The sequence below is a fragment of the Nansenia antarctica genome, assembly GCF_963989245.1.
Source record: "Nansenia antarctica genome assembly, chromosome: 3".
NCBI classification, from domain to species: Eukaryota; Metazoa; Chordata; class Actinopteri; order Argentiniformes; family Microstomatidae; genus Nansenia; species Nansenia antarctica.
In genome coordinates this window covers 13560679-13578178 of record NC_137688.1, presented here as the reverse complement: position 1 = coordinate 13578178, position 17500 = coordinate 13560679, and the positions used below count along the sequence as shown (strand labels likewise).

Genomic DNA, 17500 nt, shown 5'->3' with positions numbered 1-17500 from the left:
TATCGAAGATTTGTAAGCCTGTCTTCTGTGAACACTGATGACACAAGGCTGATCCTCATTCGAGGAATCACCTGAGGCTTGAATACCAATCTCGAGGTCCCTGAGCGCCGCATTTAATTATAGCGCCGCTATATTAAGCCACCGTTAGTGAAACGGACCCCAGGGAGATCACCACATCAACAACAACAACAACAACAACAACAACAACAACAACAACCAGACTTGATAGTGGACATTAAAAACATGAATCTTACAACATCTATTATTATTCAGATGATCAAATCTCAAATCTCAAATGCTTGGGATTTGTGTGTGTCCTGGGGGGTATTTCAGACAGCAGGATTTATTAGTATGTATTTATTAGTAATAACTTGAGTCAGATCTTGAATCAATTCTGAATTTTCTGTTCCAAAAAAGAGCCCTCAATGAAAAGCCGGATCTGAAACTATGGTAACGAATGCTTCAGAGCTAACCTTCTCCCTCTGGGGTTAAGTCAACTCTATCGTGAATTTGAGGCTACCATCGCATGCTCCACCAACCAAATGAGATTCCCTCCCTTCTGAAAGGATTGTCTGATCCACGTCAATCAAGAACCTGAAGAATAAGAAGCGCATCAAGTGGATCAAATGGGATACTTAATGGAAATGACAATCAAAGACTCATCTATTTTTTAATCCTAGATTCTGATTAATTTAGGCAATATAAGCAGTGGGTGGTGATATCGGTTGCAATGAAAACCTGACACTGACATGGCTCTTTGTTGCATCTTCCTGCATTACTTAAATAGAGCTATTGATGTTCATCGTGTGTGCCTTTCAGTGTAGCATGTGGACTGGTTAACTTAATTCAGGTGTAATTAATCAGCTTCATTTGACTCTGGATCAGCCTCTATGGAACTGAATTATCCTGATTTCCAACTTCAGGTTATCTGAAGAAGGATTTCTCTAGAAAACTCTTTCTTAGATCTCTGTCTGGAATACCCCCCCCCCCCCCCCCCCCATGGCCAGAGGATAGCCAGGGAGATTATGGTTGATGACATAATCCTGTGTTAGAGATTATCACACTCACTCGCCAACCTCGATCTCCTCTCACACTGAGAGGACGTAATCCCCCCAGATTACACCAAAGGATGGAGGGAAGAGACGGAGGAGGGTGGGACGAGAGGGAGGAGGGAGAGTAGCGTGGGAGGGAGCGTGAAAAGAGGAAAAGGGAATGAGTGCAGGTTTTAAGCATGATTCTGTGTTCATGAATCGGTATTACAGACAAGCTCTGTGCTCATGTTGGTTGTTTAAGAACACCTAAAGACTAGTTCGCTTGTCATGTTCGACGTTTAATCACAGCTAAGGATGAGTTGACTTGTCATGTTAGATGCTTAAGAACAGCTAAGGGCTAGTTGGCTTGATCACGTTAGATATGCCTGGTGAATCATCTCAGCAGGAGAGAGTTGTCATCTCAGGAGGATAGCATAACATGATGCTCACATAATTATATATATTCACATACAGTTTGTCAAATCTGATATTGTACGTGTCAGTGGAGGCAGGTGGAGGTAGAGGACAGGCTCATAGTAATACATGGAATGGAAAGAAAATAAGAATACATTTCTAGCAGTACTACTGCCAATGACCCCTGGCGCGAGCATAGATTAGTTTGTCCTGCTGTGACTGGTGGATAGAGGATCCACTTACGGTACTTATTTGTTGTTGTTGTCGCTTTGCATACTACTACTGCTGAATGGCCAAAAAGGGAATATAAAATGAACGGAGAATGGTATCAAACACGTCTTCTGATTTCTCCACCAACCAACACTGATATGCGGTCAGTCAGAGCTGGCGTGACTGTGTACTCATGTGTGCTGTCACAGTTGATCTTTCTCATTCCTTCTCCCTTCTCTCTCCTCCATCAGTCTCCACCATCTCACTCCTCCTCCCTCCCCTTCATCCCTCTGTTCCAACCCAGCCTGTCCTCTTAGTGTTCAGTGGCAGCCCTCCACAATCCTACACACATTAAAGGCTTTTTAATTAGTGCTGCATTAATTGCCATTCGCCCCTGCGATAAGCGCACACACACACACACACACACACACACACACACACACACACACACACACACACACACTCACTCACTCCTGGATCTGACTTGAGCACATGAAAGCACTCAAGCTCTGACAAAGTGTCGTCTGCTGGAGTCTTTCATTCCTTAATGAATCCCTGTTTAGTCTTGGGATAATTCTACAATGAACACAGAATTCTGGATATCTACATTATGAAATAATGGAAAATGACATGGAATCGCAGGTTAGCTCATAATAAGGCTGCATTTACACTTTGACTGTAAAAGTGACACAATTCATTTAATAAATGTTTGCTCACATGAGGCACAGATCAGACATGTAACATGTACCAGTAAAAGAGCACATTCAATCTGATATTCTCAGATCAGATTCAGGCCTCAATCATATGTGGAAATAAATCTGATACGAATCGATATGTGTCATTTCGACTGTGATCTAAACGGACAGGTCGGATATTCATGGTAATTCCGATATGTGACAGTCTTCGTATTTTGATGACGTTTGACGTTAGTTTCACTCACAACAGCTGCTAAAAAGTGCTCTTAAGTCCTCTTTCTTCGCCACCTTAAAATGTGCGCCTCTAAACATGCTTCTGAAAGCAGTGGCTCGGATTATAATTTCTGTCTCGTTTGCGTCCATTGCAAGTGCCGGCTGTCTGTTAACTTTCGTTTCCGGTAACCAAACCCTCATGTACGCATGCGGGTTGTTTCAAGTGTTACGCAAGTAAGCAAATGTCAGGTATCGGATATGGGTCATTTTAAATGTACCGTAAGCAGGCATTAAAACATTTTGATATATAGGCAAAAAATTGGAACTGGGCATTACAACCTGCAGTGTAAATGCAGCCTAAGTACCGTATACAATGGGATGATGTGTAATGTAGAGCTACTATTATATTGTCTGTAGTTTGTTAGTTGTTAGTTGTTGTTGTTGTTGTTGTTGTTGTTGTTGTTGTTGTTGAGTCTGTGTTACTGTGCCTATCATTCAGTTCATTATGTACTCTGACAGTCTGGCACCAGTCCATCTGTAGACATGTGTAATATGTTTGGAGACTGAGGGAGGAGCACTTTTAAAGAGCACATCAATATTCTGAGCTGTGTGTGTGTGTGTGAATTGGTTTGGTGGGTGGGAGGGAGGGTGGCTGTGTGTGTGTGTGTGTGTGTGTGTGTGTGTGTGTGTGTTTTTTAACACTGATGGATTTGGCTTCTGGCACGTCAGTCTCATTGATCTGCCCATGCTGTGATACAGTATAAAAAATGCCACACACATAGCCCCACACCCGTGCGTGCACACACACGCACACACACACACCCACAACAAGGCCATCAGAGCTTTTCTTAAAGACACAGCACCAGCCACACCAGTGCAGCAGCATAATGACCAGATATAAAATAGCATTGTCAGAACAGGGAAAGCAGCCGAAAAACGTAATTGACACGCGATACAGCTAACGTTTTTCTTCAATACACCTCAGCAGGGAGATTTAAATCATAATAGTTCTTGAAAGTCAACAGACTATGTATTGTCAATTTGGAGATTAAACTGCTATTGTAGACTGTGGTATGGATTCCATTGACCTGCGTAGTGGAGGAGGGAGAGTTGCAGCAGGGCTGACAGGAGAATGTCCAACAGAATGTTCTTCTCCTGACTCTGACTGATAATAATTTGCTTGTAAAGTAGGGAAGGTGGCTGCAATCCTATTAAGGCACCTGCTCAAAAAGCTTTTAATTGAATTCCCTTAATTATAGTGACCTGGACCACTGTGATATTTTTATAAATGTGTCCTAAGGCGAGCTCTTTCGGATAGTCATTAATGTTGCCTGCCGGTACCAATTTGGTGTTTGAGTTTAACGCACGCAAACGCACGCACGTGCTCACACACACAGGCAGTCACGCATACACACACACACACACACACACACACACACACACACACACCACACACATTCCCCACTGTTTTTTTCTCCCAATTGTCAGACAGGCCCGGTGTTAAACCACTGGCCTGCTTGACACTTCATTAGAAGCTGAGGAATAATACTATTAATTGGAAAGACAGTTCAGTTCCTTTGAAAATAGATTACAGGTGTAAACCGTATTACCCCAAGGCAAGGGAAATTAATCAGGTTTGGTGTCAGAGAGTCTCTAGCTCATCTCATCTCTCTCCCTGGTTAACATGCACTCTCTAATGCGCATACACACACACACACACACACACACACACACACACACACGCACGCACGCACGCACGCACACACACACACACACACACACACACACACACACACACACACACAGACACACACACAGCCCAGTGTTAGGAGATGACTGATGACAATGTGTGGACTTTTCTCTGTTGCATAAAGCGGGGTACACACATAAGGATTTTCTGGCCGATTTTGGCCCGATTTTCCCCCTTCCGACCAAACACAGAAACGCCTGATTATCAGATGGATCTTAACATTTTCCTATAACAAAATCCTGTGGTGTGAGGTGTGTTAAGAGTCAATCTCTCCCGACAACCTGCTCGGAAAATGGGCGTGGCCGGCAATCGTAAATGTCAAATGTGTTCAATACTTACGACCAGAAATCATAGGGTTGCCAGATTTTTGGGTGGAATTAGCGGTTTTAGACTGTGGTTAGGGTGGAAAATGTCATTCCCATCTGGCAACCCTGCTCGCGAGTCCAACTATAACGTGGATGGAATGTAGCCAATCAAGAAGCGAGCTGACTTCTTCTTTTCGTTATTCGGCACTTTATTTGCCCTGTCGCACATGGTTGTCTCGTACAGGTCAGTCAGGGTACTACGTTAGATAATAATAATAATAATAATAATAATAATAATAACTTTATTTGTATAGCGCTTTTCCTGCAAACGTTGCGGCTCAAAGTGCTTTAATCATTATATAATCTTAATTTAATTATTTTGTAATTTAAAGGCAATATTAAAAGGATGGGTTCACGCGAGATTTCTGGCTTGGGGAACGAGACTCTAGAGAGTCTGGAGTCTGTCGTAACGAAAATCTTTATGTCTGTGGGGTGCTGAAATGGGAAAATCGCCGCACACCACACACAATACGATCAAGGCTGTTCAATCCAAGATTTTTATCTTCATGTGTGGGGTCTGTCTCAGATATGATTTCGGTTAAGATTTTTAAAATCCTTATGTGTGTACCCCGCTTAACACACCTATTAGGCAAGTTTATTTGTATAGCTATAGCACATTTCATACAACAGGGGCAATTCAAAGTGCTTTATATACAGCATTAAAAAAAATACATCAAGAGGAGAATAGTAAGCAGATTAAAAAATAAGAATACATATAAATATATATATAGATAAACATTTAATAACATAATGAATAAGATAATAGAAATTAATAAAACAAATACATGGTTGGAAGTGTTAGTGTTTAATCATAACTGTTTTTAAAGGTTTTTAGCTTAGATTTAAATATTTTTTGTGTTTGAGCCTGTTTGATTACTTCAGGGAGTTTGTTCCAGGAGCATGCGGCAGAGTGATTAAAAGCTACTGCACCGTGTTTTGTTTTCACTCTTGGAATGATTAGCTGATTAGTCTCAGCTGACCTTAGGGGCCTTGCTGGAATATAGGGGGGAGGAGATCTGCTATGTATTTTGGTCCAAGACCATTTTGTGATTTGTATACAATTAGGAGTACTTTGAATTCAATTTTCTGAGAGACTGGTAGCCAGTATAGAGCTCTCAGGATTGGTGTAATGTGTTCAAACTTCTTCGTTTTTATTAGGACCCTAGAAGCGGCGTTTTGGATTAGCTGCAATTTATGAACAGCCCCTTTAGATAGGCCTGTTAGTAGACCATTACAATTATCAAGTCTACTCAAAACAAATACATGGATGAGCTTTTCAAAATGTGCTTGTCTTGTTTGGACATGAAACCTCTCATTCTTGTTATGTTTTTCAGGTGATAGTAGGCTGATTTAGTTATCGAGTTTATGTGGCCATTGAAGTTTAGATCGGAGTCTAGAATTAGGCTACACCAAGAGAGAGAGAATCAAGTTTTGCACTGACTTTCGATCTTTTGTCAGGTGCACCGAATACAATTATCTCCATTTTGTCCTTGTTTCGCTGGAGGACGTTTTATGTCATCCAGGCAATTATTTGTTCCATGCAATTACAGAGATTGTCGAAGGGACGATAGTCGCTTGGTGAGAGGGCTATGTAGATTTGAGTGTCATCCGCATAGTTGTGGTAGGCAATTTTGTTCTTTTTTATGATGTGTCCCAATGGAAGCATGTAGAGATTGAATAGAAGGGGGCCAAGGATTGATCTATTAGAATGACGTGGTCTACAGTGTCAAAAGCAGCGCTAAGTTCTAGTAGTACCAAAACTGCGATTTTTCCGGAGTCTGTGTTTACACAAATGTCATTAAGGACCTTAATAATGACCGTTTCAGTGCTATGTAGTGGGCGAAAGCCTGATTGAAAATCATCAAAGAGATCATTTTGGGTCAAATAATTGCTAAGTTGCTCGTGGGCAACTATTTCAATTATTTTTCCTGTACTGGAAAGGTTTGATATGGGACTGTAGGTGTTCAGTACAAATGGGTCTAGGACGTTCTTTTTCAGTAAAGGCTTGATAATTGCAGTTTTCAGGGCTTCAAGGGAAATTCCTGATGAAAGGGAAGTGTTGATACAAATAGTATTAGTTCGCTTGCCACGCAGGTATTAGTCGCTGTGAATGTGTTTATCCTAATGTACAAACATTATGCTAATGTGGGCTTCATACTGAGCCTCTGTGACACTAGTTCTTCTGATTGGCAGACAAACGGATTGGCACATGGAATGGCTCTGTGTGTGTGTGTGTGTGTGTGTGTGTGTGTCTGCGTGCCTGCGTGCCTGCCTGCCTGTGTGTGTTGAATGAATAATGAACAACCGTTGTATCATTAACTTCACCCTGTTTTTCAAACAAGCACATACCTTTGCATATTGATGAGATTTCATTGCCTAACGTGGCGACAACAACAACAACAACAACAACAACAACAATACCACCAACAACACCACCACCAACAACAACAACAACAACAACAACAACTACAACAACAACTACAACAACAACAACAACAACAACAACATCACCACCACCACCACCACCACCGCTTGTTGTCAGCATTTCTAACCTATCCAATTTCCAGCCGGAAGTCATCAATAGAGATGTTCTGCAGTCGCTACCGTATTGTTTCTGTAAATCTTTGTGGCGTGAGACCGTCTCTGCCACTCTGGGGGTGGTGTGTTGATGTGACTCTGTGTCTTGACTGACAGCTGTAATCACCACTCTTGGTGCTCTGCTCAGAGGAAGCCCCGGTCCACTTCCTTTCCCGGATCGAGACGCCATGACAGTAGGATGCCTCGACGCCCTTCCAGAGACCATCACATCTTCCACGTCCCCAAGTCTCCCGCGAGACTCCCTCTCATCCTCTCCTGATTATTCCAACACATTTTGATCCAGCTTAAAAAAAAAGGGGAGGGGGGTGAGGGGGAGGAACAATAGGGGGGGATGCAGATGCAGGGTTTTCCTCCGTTTGCATCAGCAGGCATCACTCTCACTGTATATGCAGTCCTCCTCCTCCTCCTCCTCCCCTCTTCCTTTGGACCTCTCTCTATCCTCCTCCTCTTCTTCCTCCCTTCCTCACGGCTGACCCTGCAGGGGTCTCTCTGTCCCTCTGTTGCATCATTCCTCGGAGAGGAGCGAGGGAGTAATTACCATCAGAAGGACCGCCGCCCGCCTGGCGGAGCGCAGCCGGAGAGCTGCCGGAACCCTGCTGGAGAAACTGCCGGAGCGCTGTCATCTCCTATTCCACTAGTCATGAATAGATAGCAGGCTTCCGGAGGGCATGCAGCCCTGCCCGCCTCTGCTTCTCTCTCTGTGGTGAGGTGGAGTTCAAGGCCTAGGGTTGACCAGGCAGAGAAACACACCAGTGCCACTCACTCACACACACACACACATACACACCACAGACGCTCACATACACACACACACACACACACCACAGACGCGCACACACTCACACACACACACACACACACTCACACACACACACACACACACACACACACACACACACACATACACACACACACACACATACACACACACACACGCACACACACAGGCTGGCACTTGAGTTGTGTCTAGCTCTCTCTCTATGATGGCAGTGTCTCTCCATTAGGACATCTGTCTCCTTCTCATAAAGTTGCCATTATTTCTGTCCCCTGCTGCTCTTTCGGTCCTCTCTCTCTCTCTCTCTCTCTCTCTCTCTCTCTCTCTCTCTCTCTCTCTCTCTCTCTCTCTCTCTCTCTCTCTCAATTTACACTTCAATTCTACTCACACACCGTAGCACACAGGAAATGGTGATAGTTATCACAGTATTCAGAAAACGGTGATAATACATCATAATAATTTAGATAATACTAAAATCGTAATTGTGTCAGTTTTCTCTCTCTCTCTCTCTGCCTCCCTCTTTCCCTCCAAACTCAGTCTGCTTCTCTCTCAGTTTTTCTCTCTCTCTCTCCCTCTCTCTCTCTCTCCCTCCCTCCTTCTTTCCCTTCAAACTCAGTCTGCTTCTCTCTCTCTCCCTCCCTCCCTCCCTCCTGTGACAGGGGTCCTGTTGATATATCTCCCCTGGCCTCTCTCTGTCGGTGTGTGTCTCCGTAACGTAGTGTTGAAGCTGCAGGCGTTATAGATTGAGAGTGAATAGCCTCGTCCATGAATCAGCCTGTAACTGTTCCTCTGCCTTTGTCCCATAACGACCCTGCCCCCGCGACACCCCCCCCCCCCCCCCACCGTATTTCCTCCATCTTAGTTTAGGAGGAAGGCTATATCTCTCAATAAAGCCAGAGAAAGGGAGAGCGGGGGAGAGCGGGGCAGAGGGGGAGAGAGGGAGAGAGAGGGGGAGAGGAGAGAAAGAGGGGGGGGAGGGAGAGAGAGAGAGAGACAATAGAAGAGGTGGAGAGATAAGATCAGTGAAAGGCAGTTCATTGCTATGGGACCTTCACGGGGTCTTTTCTCTCTCACACAATGAGTATGTCCCGATCTGACTCCACTCTGTGTCCTTCGCCGCTGCCGATGCTAATGTGGCTAACTCCTGACAAAGAGCCAGCAGAGGTAGAGACACTCATTTCCCTCAGCCCACTCTCTCTACACACAATGCCTCTTCGTGTGATGGTTTAAAAAGTGGGGTGGTTTTCTGATGACCCTGACCCTCAACCTGCCACTTCTTCTTATGGAGCGGAATTCATGGAGAGATCAGGATGTCAGACACAAGCGGAGGTGTTTTGTTCTCCCCTGAATACGTTCAGTCTCTGTGGTTGTATGGATGTACACAGGTCTGTGAAATAAAGGGTTCTATTGTGACCAACTCCTCGAATGCAATATAGCTCTCCCTATACTACTTGTAGAGAATTCTAAGCTAACAAGTCCTCACCTGTTCTCCTCTCTGTGTGTGTGTGTGTGTGTGTGCGTGTGTGTGTGTGTGTGTGTGTAGATAAGTGGGTGCGTGGCCGGGCTATAGACCGAGGGGAGGTGGACGTGGGGACCCAGCAGACCCAGGCCGTCCCTCCTGGTCTGTTCTGGAGGCTCCGCATGACGGTGCACCACCCCACCTACGTCAGGTTCAACCTCTCGCTGTCCCACAACGCACTGCTGGGGGTCTACGGACGGAGGAACATACCCCCCACTCACACACAGGTAAGCTGCTGGCACGCGTGTGCGTGTGTGTGTCATCTTTTGAAACCTCTGTACAATCTCAGATGATGGTCAATATGTCTATTACATTCTTCATATGTTCAGGTGTGAGAGATTGTGTGTGTGTGTGTGTGTGTGTGTGTGTATGTGTGTATGTGTGTATGTGTGTGTATGTGTGTATGTGTGTATGTGTGTGTGTATGCGTGTATGCGTGTATGTGTGTGTGTGTGTGTGTGTGTGTGTGTGTGTGTGTGTGTGTGTGTGTGTGTGTGAGATCCGTGATGGCCAGAGACTCACTTAGACAAACATATGCTTCCATTGACCTGGGGAGGCTATGTCCGGTCACTGTCAGGTCAGACACACACACACACACACACACACACACACACACACACACACACACACACAGAGTGAGAGCAAGATCCAGTAGAGAAGACCATAGCAGCCAGCTTTACATCACCGCACACACACAGTTATATAAACTCTCTCTCACACACACACACACACACACACACACACACACACACACACACACATACACACACACACACACACACACGCACACACACACACACACACACACATGCACACACACACACACACACACACACACACACATATACACACACACACACACACACACACACACACACACACACACACACACCGCTGTTTAACATCATTGCAGCCTGGCTCTCCTCTCAGTGAAGAGGTCTAATTAGCTGTTTTTGACACTGGTTTGACACACAGCCCTCTGTGGGAATAAGGTGTACACCACTTCTAGTTCAAGGAGGTTTGGAGAGGGAGAGAGAGGGAGAGGGAGAGAGAGAGAGAGAGAGGGAGAGGGAGAGGGAGAGGGAGAGAGAGAGAGAATAGACTTGGTAACACTGTGGTTCTCTGTTTTACACTCCACTCTTAATACTATTAATCACTCTTACAATTAGGTTCAGATTTAGAAAACGTAATTGGCCCACTCTTGGGTGTTTGGTTTTGCAGCTGTATGAAATATTTTGAACTACATCTGTGCGTGCCTTGCGTGCGTGCGTGCAGGCGTGTGTGTATGTATGTGTGAGTGTGTGTGTGTGTGTGTGTGTGTGTGTATCAATCTGAGCTGCTGTGGACATTCAGTTTTTTATTCATGGATATTTCCAATGTCCTGCTCCTTGGACATACAGTGGGTGAGGTTGACTCCTACCCGGTTCACACTTTATTATACTATAAATACTTCCTAACATTTAAAAGTTTGGATATATGTTGTATTATACAATGCTAGTGGCACATCTGTTCACATTCGTATCCTTACGGCGTTGGCGTGCATTCACATTGATTCTAGCTACAGTACATGATATATATGGAGCATGTGTTATGTACAACAATAAATGGAAAGTTGATAGGTGAAACCATGGAAACTGCTGTTGATCCTCCACCCCACGCACCCCATGTCAAATTGATTCATTATGCATCCTTATCCTTATATCACACGAGAGGGAGTGCTGTTATACTGAATATCAGCACGGCTGTGATTCGGTCGTAGGTACGAGGCCGCAGGCCTCGAGTGTGATATTGCTTTTATACAACAGCTCTACAGCGCCATTTATTAGTTAACAGTAATAAGCGACAACAAATTATGATTTGTTTGCTTATTTAATCATTTATTTTTTATATTTCAAAAAAAAAATGGTCCACAACTGCACTGTTGCCTAGTAACCTGAACACAAACATCTGCAGGCTAGCTACTTTGTATTAACGGTCATTTAATATTAATAGAACATCTGTGCGGTGGAGTGATACATATATTTAAAAGTCCCAGTGCTGTTATACTGTATATCGGCACTCATGGAATGCCTCTTGTCCAATCAAATTACTTGGTCGGAACTAACTGTTGTATAAAATACAATACAATACAATAGATTAGTGGTGTGGTTGGCTACGAAAGTGTCGGCACTTCCAAAAGTGTGGAGCGCTCCCACCACATGTTTTTAAATGCCATGGGATCAACAGATTCCCTCCCTCCACTCCTCGAGAAAAAAGGGAAAGAAAGGGGAAAGGGATTCAAAGTTTGTCATTGCACAAACGAACGCATTCATGAAATGCGTTCATGCTCTAGAGGGGTCATTTAGGCCAGGGGTCACAGCCATTGAAGGCGACCCCGGGGCAATTAGGCTTCAGTGCCTTGCTCAAGGACACTTCGACACATGACCAGCCGTCATTAGACGCCGGCTCTACCGGTTGAACCACAGCCGCCCCCAGAACCCTAGAAGGGTTTGCTCTTAGTCGGGGGGGGGGGGTGTCTGTCTGCACACCTATCAATCTACCTTGAGCAATCCAAATCCAATCAGACATCAGTCAGGCCCTGTAGTGGCTATACTACAGCCCCCTGCCACTCTGCGTGTAACAACATGGTTGCGAGGTATTCATTTACTCCTATGAACTATGAACGTCCTTGCTGCAATGTTTCAATAATGCTCGCCATCTCACACTTTACTCATACGATCCATCTTTCGCTAGTTCATATCGCTCGCAAAGCCAGCTGTCTAAACAAACGTGCTCTTTGAGTGTCCTAGTTAGGTAAGCACACCTTTGTGTTTTGCTTCAGAGATTTCTTTATACTTGCAACCGACGTCAAGGGCGTAACTAATCACAGCAATACGAGGGAATGTGCAGAGTGAGTTTTGTCCAGGGATTAATCATACCCGTAGGAATGTCACCATGAAAAATGCCTTGTGGAGTGTTCACAGTCCATTTACCCCACTTTGGAATGTGTTGTGGTAAACGACCTCGTTCAGGTGATATTGCCGTAACAGTTCTGTAAACATTTTGGAGTGTTCACATTAATACAATAAGCTGTTGTGTCCTTTGGGACAAGTGTGTCTGTACAACAAGTGTGTCTGTTTTAGATGCTCCGGTGTAAACAGGGTCCTACTCAGCTATGAGCAATAGAAAACACCATTGATTTATCAAACATTCCAAATGGTACATTCCATCATGCATGCCAGTTCACCTGCCACTGAAAGTCGTTCTGTTCAAAAAGGTCATTTGTATTCACTCTCAATCTCCATGGTTTTCTTGACTTTGCTGTTGTCTTGTGTGTATTCGTTTTTTCTAAAACTATTCTGTGTTCAGTTTGACTTTGTGAAGCTGCTGGATGGGAAGCAGCTGCTGCGTGGTCTGGCTGATCTTGGGTCAGGCCCTAGAGGTCTGCTGCTGAGCGCCCTGCAGGAGACGGGCTTCATCGAGTACATGGACCCTGGAACCTGGCACCTGGCTCTCTACAACGACGGCAGGAACCTGGAGCAGGTGCTGCTACACAGCACCCCTATAGGTGAGGAGGGGGAAGTGCACATACTGTCCACCTCAAATACATGTGTACACATACATCTACTCTATATATATGAAACATGTGTTGCTATTTAAGGGGAGTGTGACTGTGTTCGGAATGGCATACTAGCATACTACTCATACTAGATATGACGTAGATTTGAGTATGCGAGAGCGTTCACACTGTACAGTATGCGAGATTTGAGTATGCAAAAATTTAGTATGTATGCTAGATTTTCGCAATTATTTAAGTATGGTATGACTGGACACTACTGGGGTACTACATTCCCAAAATGCATTGCGCGTCTCTTCAGCCTGTCAAACTGCGTCACACAAAATCGTCATACAGCTGTTGTTTACATTGTCCGATAGCCTGGAGACCGAAAGCTTGCAATAAACTTTTTGCACAGATTTGAGTGTGCAGATGCTGCTTTTTTGCACTCTATTTGATACTCTTCAGCTGCAGCACCCCAGCTAAGTCTGATCACGGATGAGTGGTGGTATTTTCACTATATTGGGAATCAACATGGTGAAATGCGTTCTTAGACATGTCTACGTCGTCATGATTACAAAGATGCCACTTGAAATGCATGAAATCCAAGTTTATTTGTGTCTTACACACACGTTCGCCTAGTATTTGACTGCCTTTAGCCCAATCACGAATGGTCCCAGTATTGTAGCTTCAGACGGACGTGAGTTGTTATTGTGCTTGCTGCAGCAAGCCCACGATATGTTATTGCTCATATATATTTATTTTAATCCTGTTCTTTTACCAACTGCTAAGACAACAATATAGTAAGCTAGTTACTTCAGCTAGCTAAAGATATTGGCCCCCAAAATCAGAAAAAAGATAGGGTGCGTTCGTAAATTCGCTCTGAGAGCGCCCGAGCGCACACTGGGTTCAACATCATGGAGGATTTAAATTCCCTGCTGCCTGCCGGTGCAAAATGCATTCTGGGAGGCAGTATGCATACTGCAGTGTAAACGGTCGGCTGGTTTTGGCATACTTATTATGAATTTAGTAGGCAGTATGCAGTATATACTCATTGAGTATGCTAGTATGCAGTATGCTAGTATGCCATTTCGAACACAGCCTGTGTGTCCGATATTAGGCCGTGCACAGCAGTGAAGGCTGGTGGAGGTAGGAGGAGAGGTGTGTTTGATACCATTCCTTCTTCCATTCCATGCACAATGAGCCTGTCCTCCGTATTTCTACCTCCGCCAGCCTCCCCTGCTGTGTACTCGGGTACAGGAGGAGGATGACAGCTCATCTGATTCCGTGGGAGGATTGGCATTGACCAGTTTTAATTAAGGATGGGAATAAATATATGATACCTGAATATAGACAGTGAGACGTATATAATTACTCTCTTGAGTGACCTCGTAGCTACAATAGCGATAGAAGTTCTTGCATACCGCAAATTGTTTCTCTTCTTAACTTTTTATACTGGGTGTCAGGTTGGAGTGTGAGTGGGAAGGTGTATCTGTCAAGTTGGCGTGTGAGAGTGTGTGTGTGTGTGTGTGTGTGTGTGTGTGTGTGTGTGTGTGTGTGTGTGTGTGTGTGTGTGTGTGTAACTGCGGTGTGTGTGTCTGCGTGCGTGTGAGATAAGTGTGTCAGAGTCATGCCAGCGTGGGAGAGAGATGATTGCCGCTCCTCCTCTCCATCAGTGTGACAATGACTGGTGATGGAGGCGAAAATTGTTGTGCTTTACCGTAGTGATGGTGTGGAGAAAAAACACCGCCCCGCTCGCCGCTCACAGGGCCCCGGCTCATTAGCATGTGTCACATCCGTGTCTCGGGGCAGTGGCAGGTGACGCATGCCTGTCTCGGAGCAGGAGGAGGACGCGGCGTGGAGTGTTTCAGAGAGAGGGAGAGGGAGGGAGAGAGAGGGGGAGGGAGGGAGAGGGGGAGAGAGGCTCTGCGGTGGCTGACTCCTGCGGTGGTCGGTAGAGCAGGAGTGGAAGAGGAGTAGCCTACTGTCTGAGGGTGGCAGTGAGTGACTCTCCGAAAAAACTGATCTGTTGACGATCCACCAGTGTGTTAGAGTAGAGCCCTGAGACAACCCTGCCATCTCTGGCTATGACTACACGTTTCTGTGTAGCTTACCAGTCCTTGGTAAAGCATGGCGCTACTAGATGCTATGGTTGTGGGTTAGATTCCCACCGCTTTGACCATGTATGCTAAAAATATACACTATATTATACCGCGGTTCAAGCCCCGGCTGGCCACATGTGGAGGTGTCCTTGGGCAAGACACTGAACCCCAAATTGCTCCCAATGAGCGGGCTGGCACCGTGCATGGTAGCTTGCCGCCATTGGTGTGTGAATGGGAGAATGATAGGCCATTGTAAAGCGCTTTGGAATAAGTCAGTCCGTTATAGATGTGTTTTTCAGCAGTAAACACTATAATATATATCACTGCACTGTGGCTCAGATACAATACATGGCCACTTCAAGTAGCGAACGCTGAAGTACACTATTTAACGTGATTGGTACCCAAAGGGGAAATCAAATGCACTCAGTCTGATGAGACACTTTAGTATAGACAGAATCACTGTCGTGAGGTGATCTCTCCTCTGCTGTGTTAGATGGTAGAAATCATAATGTTCTTTTCTCTAAATAGGAACTGCCTCTCTCAATGTTATTCAGCAACAAACCAGTTTTTTTTTCCGGGCTCTATGCTGGTAAACATGTTCATCGTTGATTAAGCGCTTAATGTTTGTACATTATGTAAAGCGTTTTTCAGCAGTAAACACTGTAATGTGGTTAGTGTTACTGAGTGTAAGTGAGCGCTTGGCTTGTTCCCCCAGAGGGCTATAACAGCAGGATCAGACTAATCTAATAGGGCTTCTGTGTCTGGAGAACTATCCATCGCTTATCAGATCTCTGATTCAATAACAGTGCCTGTTTCTGAAACCATGCTCACCCTGTGTGTGTGTGTGTGTGTGTGTGTGTGTGTGTGTGTGTGTGTGTGTGTGTGTGTGTGTGTGTGTGCGCGCGCGTGTGTGTGTAGATACGATCGATGGCTGCTCCACAAACTGCAATGGGAACGGGGAGTGTGTGGCTGGACACTGTCATTGCTTTGCTGGATTCCTGGGACCTGGCTGCGCAAAAGGTCAGTACTGTGTGTGTGTCTGTGTGTGTGTGTCTGTATATGTGTGTGCTCCAGGATAGATGGAGAATATACTGACTTGTTTATCCATAACCGCTTGAGCCACTCAAGGCCTGTTAAAAAAAGGCCTGTTCATCAATACCCTCTCTCTCATAGCTTGACAGCTTGTTACCTGAGGAGACTTCTACACTATTGACGCCCACAAAGCTGTCTGTCTGTGTTTCTGTCTGTCTGTCTGTCTGTGTTTCTGTCTGTCTGTGTTTCTGTCTGTCTGTCTGTCTGTGTTTCTGTCTGTCTGTGTTTCTGTCTGTCTGTCTGTCTGTGTTTCTGTCTGTCTGTGTTTCTGTCTGTGTCTGTCTGTCTGTCTGTCTGTCTGTGTTTCTGTCTGTGTTTCTGTCTGTCTGTCTGTCTGTGTTTCTGTCTGTGTCTGTGTTTCTGTCTGTCTGTCTGTCTGTGTTTCTGTCTGTGTTTCTGTCTGTCTGTCTGTCTGTCTGTGTTTCTGTCTGTCTGTGTTTCTGTCTGTCTGTCTGTCTGTGTTTCTGTCTGTGTTTCTGTCTGTCTGTCTGTCTGTCTGTGTTTCTGTCTGTCTGTGTTTCTGTCTGTCTGTCTGTCTGTGTTTCTGTCTGTCTGTCTGTGTTTCTGTCTGTGTTTCTGTCTGTCTGTCTGTGTTTCTGTCTGTCTGTCTGTCTGTCTGTCTGTGTTTCTGTCTGTCTGTCTGTCTGTCTGTGTCTGTCTGTCAGTATCTCTGCCTGTCTGTCTGCAGTAATGTATCTGCTCTGGTGTCAAACATATGATTTATTCATGTTAATCTATTCATACCCATCACACACACACACACACACACACACACACACAAACACACACACACACACACACACACACACACACCAATTGACACACACTGTGCAAATCTCCAAGGCTATAGCACTTTCAACATCACACGATGTGCAAAACACAGAATCTACATTTAGCAAACATTAATCTATCATTTCTGTCCATGCACCACCCACTTATTATACGGTACCTAGCGGTTATTATATCAGTTACACCTTTCTCACTCTGCATGCAAATCTCTCCTGCTTCGCGCCTCATTCTCTCCTCCTCTCCCTCCCTCTCTCTCTGCTAATCGCCCGTTTTCATGTGTGTGTCATGGCAGGTTAGAGTCAGCGAGGGGGCGCTGGGGGGGGGCAGTTCTGAGATGCTTGGGTTGCCCTAGTAGCCAGGCTCAGGTGGTGCTTCAGTAAACTGAAACAGCGTGAGGATAAGCCAGCGTGTGT

General features: G+C 45.0%; 1 protein-coding gene across 1 annotated transcript in view; it reads left to right on the top strand.

Moving 5' to 3' along the window:
• LOC308152353 (teneurin-1-like) overlaps positions 1-17500 on the top strand; it is a gene marked incomplete at both ends in the record, with an annotated part of 155607 nt that overhangs the window by 75023 nt on the left and 63084 nt on the right. Inside the window, 3 exons of the mRNA XM_080525317.1 lie at positions 9595-9797; positions 12918-13116; positions 16125-16226. Of these exons, the coding sequence (XP_080381443.1) occupies positions 9595-9797; positions 12918-13116; positions 16125-16226 (504 nt within the window). The remainder of the gene's footprint in view (positions 1-9594; positions 9798-12917; positions 13117-16124; positions 16227-17500) is intronic.